General features: G+C 55.3%; 1 protein-coding gene across 3 annotated transcripts; it reads left to right on the forward strand.

Moving 5' to 3' along the window:
• The first annotated feature begins 1,996 nt into the window (after positions 1 to 1,996).
• On the forward strand, positions 1,997 to 8,333 carry RHOC (ras homolog family member C). 3 transcript variants are annotated; one of them, XM_027536145.1, is made up of 5 exons: positions 1,997 to 2,102; positions 5,434 to 5,591; positions 6,127 to 6,247; positions 6,574 to 6,704; positions 7,711 to 8,333. In XM_027536145.1, exons 2-5 carry the CDS (start codon positions 5,436 to 5,438, stop codon positions 7,882 to 7,884), a joined length of 582 nt encoding a protein of 193 aa, XP_027391946.1. In that variant the 5' UTR covers positions 1,997 to 2,102; positions 5,434 to 5,435; the 3' UTR covers positions 7,885 to 8,333. The 3 variants fall into 3 exon arrangements, with proteins under 3 accessions (XP_027391946.1, XP_027391947.1, XP_027391948.1); XM_027536146.1 differs by lacking the exon at positions 1,997 to 2,102 and adding an exon at positions 2,136 to 2,658; XM_027536147.1 differs by lacking the exon at positions 1,997 to 2,102 and adding an exon at positions 3,738 to 4,015.
• The last annotated feature ends 262 nt before the right edge of the window (positions 8,334 to 8,595 follow it).

The raw sequence follows: 8,595 nt of genomic DNA on the forward strand, positions 1-8,595 counted from the left end.
TTCTCCACCACCACCCTCTTGGGATTTCCACAACTCTGTGGGTCTAGAGTAGCTCCAACACATTTAAAATCAATGCATCGCTGCAACTTGAACACTTCTGTTCTTCCACAGCCATGCATGCCCGCCCTACAGCACTCGCCTCTTGTACTGTAACTGTCTATATGAGGACTTGGTACAGAGTAGCTGTGAAGTCGCAGGGGGTTGAAAGTCCTGCTGTTTGGGTCCTGGTGCCAAATCCAACCAAGAAGTCTGCAATCTCTCTGAGCCTCAACTTGCTTTTTGGAAAAATGGGCATTACAGTACTACCTCATGAGGTGGTTATAGGACTAAAGTAGTTCATGTATGCATAGCCCGATCTATGTAATAAGGGTTCAATAGCTATTACCTATCTTTAATTTGTCTGTATTCTGAAAAAAAAAAAATTTGTCTGTATTCTGAATTTAGATCACAAGTTCTTTGAAGATAGAAACTGATCTGAACTGAGTAAATAGCTAGGTCTATTGAGCCAGTTAAGAGGATTGGGACCAAACTGCTGTGGACCTCAGTTTCCTCATTTAGCAGATGTGTGGGTTGCTTGTCAGATGTTTAAAGTCTGTATGACTTGCAACATTCATTCATTCAGCAGATATTTGTTGAAAACCTATTATGTGCCACACATTGTGCCAGAAAGTGAGAAGGGACAGATTGAAGGATCACAGTGGGCAGCAGGGAGAGAGACCAGCTTTGGAGCCAGACAGGCCTGACTCTCTGAGATTTTGCTCTGCCATGTACATATTGCAAAATTTGGACAAGTCACTGAACTTCTGAGCCTCAGCTTCCTTACAGGTAAAAGGGGATGTGTATACTTAACCTAAAAATCTGTGATGACTATTAAAAGCTATGTAGTGTACCCTGCACAAGCTAATAAAATATAAGTACCCACTCCAGTGTTCTTGCCTGGAGAATCCCAGGGACTGGAGCCTCGTGGGCTGCCGTCTATGGGGTCGCACAGAGTCAGACACGACTGAAGCGACTTAGCAGCAGCAGCAGCAGCCGTCCTCATCCTCCATTCACTTCCTCATGTACCTTTCAGGGAAAAAGATACATGTGTTGGTAAATACGCAACACACAAGTCAGACCAGGCTAGGTGTCCCTGTGCTACGTGTGAACTGTGCTCTGTCCTGTCTGGCTCTTTGTGACCCCATGGACTATATAGCCCATCAGACTCCTCTGTCCATGAGATTTCCCCAAGCAAGAATACTACAGTGGGTTACCATTTCCTCCTTCAGGGGATCTTCCTGACTCAGGGATCGAACCGGCGTCTCCTGCCTGTGTCTCCTGCATTGGTAGGAGAATTCTTTATCACTTGAGCCACCTGGGAGGCCTCTAGAGCACCTGGGAGGTGTCCCTAGAAGCACAGAAATAAGTGCGGGTGGGAACTGAATTCTTAGCTGGGGAATCCAGAAAGGTTTCCAAGAATGCCCTTTGAAGGATGGGTAGGAGTTGGAAATTCCGGGTAGGGGGACGGAAGGGAATTGCAAGGTGGAACCAAGTGCCCCTGAATCTCAAAGGTTCTGAAAGGTCTCCGAGGCTGGGGGATGATGGTGGGCTGTACTTACTGCGCAACGATTCTAAGAGGGTGGGGATTTCCCGCAGCCCCTTCCTCCGGCGTCCCCTAAGCCGCTTTTCCCAGTCCTGCCTCCCACGGGACACCACCCAGGTGGTGTAGGCGCGGGTGGCCGCTCAGCCACGGGAGGGCAGCAGCGGCCCTTTCCTGACCCCACCCCGGGCCCCTCTCAACTTTCCCGACTCCGGTCCGCCCGTAAGAGCTGGAAGGTGGCGCTGAGGAAGAGTCCTCCCGGGTCCAGTTAGCCGCGCCTAGCCCCGCCGCCCGCTCCTCCGCAGTCCAGGAGTCTCCCGGACCCGGAGGGCCAGCGCTGGGCTACACGCTGGGGCCGGGGGCGGGGGCCGGGGGCGGGCGGAGCCAAGAGCCGCCCGGCCCGCCCCTCCCGGCCAGTCGCCCCTCCCCGCCGCGGCGCTGGAGGAGGGCGGGGCGGCGGGGCCCCGCGGGTCAGTCTCTGCCTCCCGCACCCGCAGCGCAGCTGGAAGCGGCGGAGCGGAAGGTACCCCGGGTTGGGGCTGTGGGCGGTGGGCTCCTGGGCATTGGTCCCCAGCAGAGCACTTTCCCTCTTCTCCGCTTGGCTGGAGCTCGGAGCGCCGGCCGGGGAGGGGCTTTGGCCCGAGCGCGGGCCCCTTCCCTCCCCTCGTACGCGGCGTCTGGGCGGCGCGGGGATCCGGACGGCTGGGCCCCTCCTGGGCTGCCGTGGAGGTCGCCAGGAATTGTCCCGCAGGGCCTCTCGCCTCTAGGTGTCCGAGTCGAAGTCCGTAGCCTTCTCTCGGCTTCCCAGAACCTGCTCGGCAGGGCGAGGTGGAGAGGGGGCAACTTGGGTCTCCGCGAGGGAGCTCCCGCGCAGATGCTCAGCTCCCAAGTCTGGCGGCCCGCGGTGGACCTTGGCAGGGGTGTGAGTTGGGACCCGAGTCCGGCTTGAGGTGGGAATTCCCCCCCGCCGGGCCTGTGAAGTGGCAGGAATAAGGGTGGGGTGTGACCGCGGGGGCTGCCACTGCTCCGGGGGTCTGGACCTCGCCCAGGATGGTTTCTGGAGCCGACCTGGAGTGGAGGTACGGGAAATTGGGAAGGATCCAAGCCGTGTGTGTATGTGTATGTGTGTGTGTTCCTTCCTTCACACTCCCCAACCTGGCTAAAGAGTATCCTGGGGGTTTGGCCTGGGGAACCCGAGGCCAAGTCACTTCTGGTTTTCAAGTCGAGGAGGAGGTATCTGATTTCTTCCCTAGACATCAGGGGTGGTCGTCAGGGTACATCAGCCCCTGGTTCATCTGGAAAGCTTGAGAATGATCGAGGAGCTGTTTCATCCCAGGGAAGGCCCCAGGAGTTCGACTCATACCATGTCCTGTGGGGTTTGGTTGCCCCTCTTGGGAGTCAATGGGGCAGTTCCTCAGGGGTTGCCTCTCAAAGGGAGCTGTTGTCGTGGCCTGGCCTGGGTCTAGGATTCCTCTGAGCCTGAAGGTAAAGTGTTAATTGAGCTGGGGGAGGGTGTGCTCCAGATCTTTCCAGCATGCCCCTGCCCTGGAGTTCTGGCCTCTGACCCGCACCATCTGGTGCTACCTAAACTGCCCAGCTGGGGTGGGAGAGGGCAGTGGCAAACTCAGAGCTAGGCAACTGGTATTCACCCTGGTGGTGAATGCCCTGCATCTGTCCATCAACGCTGCCTGTCCCAGGTTGGGGCTACCGCAGCCTGTCTTCCCTTAGTTGGACCAGTGGACTTGTGGGAATGTGTGAGGGAGCTGGTCACTTGGGTAGAATTTTCAGGAGACCCCCTTTTCTGAAGGATGGTTTCCCTTTGTGGAGGAAATCAGCTGGCAGGGTGAATGCCTTCTTGCTTGCCTTTTGGGGTATCAGAGAGCCCCTGTTGTGGTGTTAGTGGCCGTGCGCTCAACTCCTATAAATTCTGTCTGATTCACATCCGCTTCCCCTCATCCCAGTGTTGTGCATGCGTGTGTGGAGGGGAGGGAGGCCACCCGGGATCCCACTGTTGAAGAGAACGTGCCTTGGGCTGTAATATTCACTTCCAAAAAGGCAGACCAGGGCTGGGCTGTGAGGTGGTGGTGGTGGTGTGTGGGGAGTGAGGGAGCTCAGCCTAGTTTGACAGGATGTGGGACTGAGAGAAAAAGCCAGGTTTGGGGCAGAGATCAGGTTACCGTCCCCTTCTTTCTTAACCACTCCCTGTGTGGCTGGCGCTGGAATTGGCCTTCATTTGTCTCCCTTTTGGAGTTCCTCCCAGAGCCGGCTCTAGCTCCCGCTCCTCCCCACAGCCTCGACTTCATCTCAGGCCCGAAACCCGCCCTCTCTTCCTCCCAGGCTGGGGGCCTGGGAACTCCAGCCGGCTGGAGGTCAGCTCCTCTCCCCAGGGAAGGAGGAAGTGAGGCTCAGCTTCTGGGGCAAAAAGAAGCTGGCAAGGTGTGATGAACTGGGGGCGGGGGACACATGGAAACCCCGGGAAGCTGACTCCTGGCCCTGAGTCACAGGGAGGGGTGGGCAGGGCCTCAGGGTGAGCTGGACAGAGGGGAGGAAGGGGCCGTCCCAGGGAGTGGGTGGAGGTGATTCCCTAGTGGATTATTCTCAGTCGCTCTGCTGTGGTAGATGTGTGGCTCCCTACAGAGTGGTCATTGTCCCCCGCCTGGGGCTGAGTGACCCAGTGTTGCTGCCAGGCTCAGGAGGAAGGGGGGAGGCAGGCAGCCTGCCCAAGTGTGGGCTGTGGGCACTGCCTGGACTGAGCCTCCTTTGTGTACGCGGGGCCCTGGGGACTGGGATGGGGTGGGCCAGGAAAGCTGGCTGGCCGCTGCTGCTGCCCTCCGTCTGGGTTCCCCCTGCTCTGCTCTCCTTCCCACCTCTGGGGTGATAACGTAGAAAAGCAACAGACTCTAGTCACACAGCCCTACTCTGAGTGCCTTCCCTGCCATGACTCCGAATTCCTCTTAGCCTCCATGAATCTCACTTTCCTAGTTTGTCAAAACGGGAAGCTCACTACCTTCTAGGCTTCTGGGGACAGAGGGAGTGATTTTTGTCGAAATGTCCACCGTAGAACCTGGCACCTGTTGTTTGGTCGCTAAGATGTATTTGAGTGTTTTGCGACCCCATGGACTATAGCCCGCCAGGCTCCTCTGTCTACTCCTACCTCTGGAGTAGGTAGCCACTTCCTTCTCCAGGGGATCTTCCTGACCCAGGGATTGAACCCGAGCCTCCTGCATTGCAGGCAGATTCTTTACCACTGAACCACCTGGGAAGCCCTACCTGGCATCTAGGGTATGACAGTCTTTCCTTACCCACCCGTATCAGTCGGAGTCTTCATTTTTCATTGGGCAGGCATGATCTGTGCTGAGTGAGGGACAATGTGTTCAGTGTTTCCAGATTGGACCTTTGTAATTATTAATCTTTTGAAAGTATTGAAATCCTGGTAACAAAAAAGTCTGACTTGAAACTCTGATATGCAGAATAGATAAAAACTGGCTTTTCTCGAGACAGCCCTGGTCCCTGAGCACCCTTCAAGGTGTTCAGGGACCCACAGTTGGTGAGTGCATTAGATTAGAACTCATGCTTTCCTGGCTCCCAAGTGGGTGGTGCTTCTTGTGTATTCTACTTGTGTATTCTAACCCATGGGGGGAGACCTGTCCCTGACCTTGAGATTAGAAATTTCAAGCTCAGTTGCCTGAACAATTGGTTCTTGGCAAGAACACGCCTGAGCAAGCTCCTTTCCCTCCCTCCCTCCCCTCCTTTTGTTGGATGCCTCGGTTTCCAGAGAGGTCTTGGGGGCCCCAGAGAAGTGTTTTTGGATTCACTGGCTTTTCCCAACATCCCTGCTGCCTCTTCCCTGCCAGCCATGGCTGCCATCCGGAAGAAGCTGGTGATTGTGGGGGATGGGGCCTGTGGGAAGACCTGCCTCCTTATCGTCTTCAGCAAGGATCAGTTCCCAGAGGTCTACGTCCCTACGGTCTTTGAGAACTACATCGCAGACATAGAGGTGGATGGCAAGCAGGTAAAGGCAACAGCCCCCTTCCCGTCTCACCTTCGAACCCCACCCTCCGCCATCACTTAGGGACCTAGAACGTCCGTCCTTCCCACCTACCCATGTCCTGGTTTTACTGGCCCAGCTGGAACCAGTCAGAGTTACGAAGTGAAGTTGCAGTCTTAGAAAATCCGGATAACCTCCTGTTTTTTTTTTTTTTAACACACTGGCTCTGTAATCGGCCCAATTCCTTTGCCTCTGGGCTTAAGTTCCCCCAAATGTAAAATGGGGAAATGGTAAGGTCTTCTTCAAAGGGTTTTTATGAAGATTAATCTTCATAAATTAATCATTGTGGTGCTCACAATGGCAACTCAGACTGCACAAAGATCAGTTTGTCTCAGGATTTAAAAGACTCACCTTATTTGTGTTGTGTGACAAGGATGAGCACTGTCCCTGGCACACAGTAGGTGCTCAATAGGTAGCTGCTATTTCAGAGGACCTCTGGGTGGCGAGGCTGTGTGTGCGGGGGCCCTCAGGCCAGCTAAGCACTGGCCCTGTGTGTCAGGTGGAGCTGGCTCTGTGGGACACGGCAGGGCAGGAAGACTACGACCGCCTGCGGCCTCTCTCCTACCCGGACACTGACGTCATTCTCATGTGCTTCTCCATCGACAGCCCCGACAGTCTGGGTGAGGGTGTTGGAAGGAGGGGACTGAGAACCTCTTGGAACCAACCAGAGGGAGCTCTTGCCTGGGCTCCTCTCAATCATCTTCAGAGGCTGTGGGGGTGGGTACTGGGGAGCCCCTTTAGCCTGTGGTAACTCCGGCCCTCAGAGGACTTGGGAACATGTGTACTGTGATGGGGAGGGGTTTTGAGCTGTGAAAGGGACTCTCATGCTGAAGAGCCTCTAGGACTTGGCCATGGGGAAGACAGGACTCAGGGGGAGTCTTCTAGCCTAAGTGGAGGCACAAACTTAGGTTTGTCTATCGTCCACTGTTGGAACATGTCTATGCAGAAAACATTCCTGAGAAGTGGACCCCAGAAGTGAAGCACTTCTGCCCCAACGTGCCCATCATCCTGGTGGGGAATAAGAAGGACCTGAGGCAAGATGAGCATACTCGGAGAGAGCTGGCCAAGATGAAGCAGGTGGGTGCCACTGCCAGGCTGGGAGCCTTGAGGAGGAAGGCGCCCCCTGAGGGCATGCAGGCTGGTAAAGGAGTCTCCCTCCTACTGACTCCGTGTTAGAGGTAATGGTGGGGTCCATTTCCTACCCCCTTGCATCTGCACCTTGGTGAGAACCAGTGATATTTGATGAAAGTGACGTGGACAAAGTGACTTGTCTAAGGTCACTTGGCATTTTGTTTGCTGTCCACTGTTTGGCATCGGGGCTATTAAGATGAGTAAGAAAACTGCCGCCCTCAGGGAACTGGGTTCCTACAGTAGATGCTTTGCTTGGGGTCTCCTGGGTTTACGTCAGGAGGTGTGAACTGATGGGGGCATGGGACGGGGAGGGTGTTGGAAGCGGCTGGGGAAGGCCAGGCCTAGACAGGGAGCCGGCTTTCCAGCCATAGGATGAGTTAATTAGGGAGAGCTGCCAGGATAGGAATATGGACAATAGAATGAAAAGAATACTTTGAGGTTAATTATGGGCTTCCCTGGTGGTGCAGAGGTTAAAAGTGTCTGCCTGCAATGTGGGAGACCTGGGTTCGATCCCTGGGTTGGGAAGATCCCCTGGAGAAGGAAATGGCAAGCCACTCCAGTATTCTTGCCTGGAGAATCCCATGGACAGAGGAGCTTTGTGGGCTACAGTCCACGGGTCGCAAAGAGTTGGACACAACTGAGCGACTTCACTTCATGGCAAGATTTTAAACTGGGGACAGATACGGTCAGGTCAGCATGTTAGAAAAATGATTCTGGCAGCCGTAGAGGATGGATTGGAAGAAGGTGAGAATGGAGTACCGTGGGATGTAGGGCTGGCTGATAGAATTTTGAAGGTAAACATGAGTCTTGGGTCTCTTGCTTAGAAGCTGCCCATGGTGGCTGAGGTGGGTGCTTTGAGGAAAGGGGGCTGGAGTAATTATTTTAGTTATAAATACAGATGAGGTGCATCTAACTAGCAGCTTTCTCTGACCGCTGTCGTCTACCTTCCCAGGAACCTGTTCGATCTGAGGAAGGCCGGGACATGGCGAACCGAATCAGTGCCTTTGGCTACCTTGAGTGCTCAGCCAAGACCAAGGAGGGGGTGCGGGAGGTATTTGAGATGGCCACCAGGGCTGGCCTCCAGGTCCGCAAGAATAAGCGCCGGAGGGGCTGCCCCATTCTCTGAGCTCCCCAAGACCTCCCCTCCTTCCTTCAGGGGGTTGCAGAAACTCCCTCTGCCCCCTGGACCCCACCCTATCAGGGATCCTTGAAGGCTCCCTTTCCCAATTCCCTCCTGCCCAGGACTGCATTGAGTTTCCCCAGCCCTGACAGTGGTGGCCGTAGGCACGCCCCCTCCCACCAGCACCCTGGGAACAGAGGGGTACATCCTGCCCCTCACAGCACAGCCCCTCCTGTTGCCTCAGCCTGGGGTGGGGCTCTTGATCCCTTTGGCCTTCCCCAGAGGATCATCACACCAGCACTTTATACACTTCCTGCTCACAACCGATCTGGGGTAGGGGACTTGGTGGGTGTAACTGGGTCCCAGGCCCCTGGTGTTTCTGCTTTGGGCAGGAGCCTTGTCTCTGGCTATTCTTGGTGTGGGGTATGAATAAAGGCCATAGGCTCCAAAATGTATGTGTGTGGCTTCTTGTCTTTCTCTTCAGGCCCCTGTCTTAGCTGTGAGCCTGGAGTCGCATCTCTCTTGAGGTACTCACCAGGGGCCAGCCCCAGGTCTGCAAAGGCAGGACTCCGGGCCGGCAGGGTGGAGTCTTGGAGAAAAGGATGAAGTCATTCCTGGCTCTGGGCCTTGGAGGCGGGTGAGGGGAGTGGTCTGGAGAACAGGCTAAACTTAGAAGCCTGTGGGTGGCTTCTGTCACCTCCCACTGGCTTTCCTCCC

This window comes from Bos indicus x Bos taurus, chromosome 3, assembly GCF_003369695.1.
Source record: "Bos indicus x Bos taurus breed Angus x Brahman F1 hybrid chromosome 3, Bos_hybrid_MaternalHap_v2.0, whole genome shotgun sequence".
Taxonomy (NCBI): Eukaryota; Metazoa; Chordata; class Mammalia; order Artiodactyla; family Bovidae; genus Bos; species Bos indicus x Bos taurus.

Bases quoted from the DNA above. Each gene is read 5' to 3' on its own strand.
- RHOC (XM_027536145.1), top strand. From the start codon at position 5,436: ATGGCTGCCATCCGGAAGAAGCTGGTGATTGTGGGGGATGGGGCCTGT. The intron at 6,248-6,573 runs GTGAGGGTGTTG...ATGTCTATGCAG, and splicing joins CGACAGCCCCGACAGTCTGG to AAAACATTCCTGAGAAGTGG. The intron at 6,705-7,710 runs GTGGGTGCCACT...CTACCTTCCCAG, and splicing joins AGCTGGCCAAGATGAAGCAG to GAACCTGTTCGATCTGAGGA.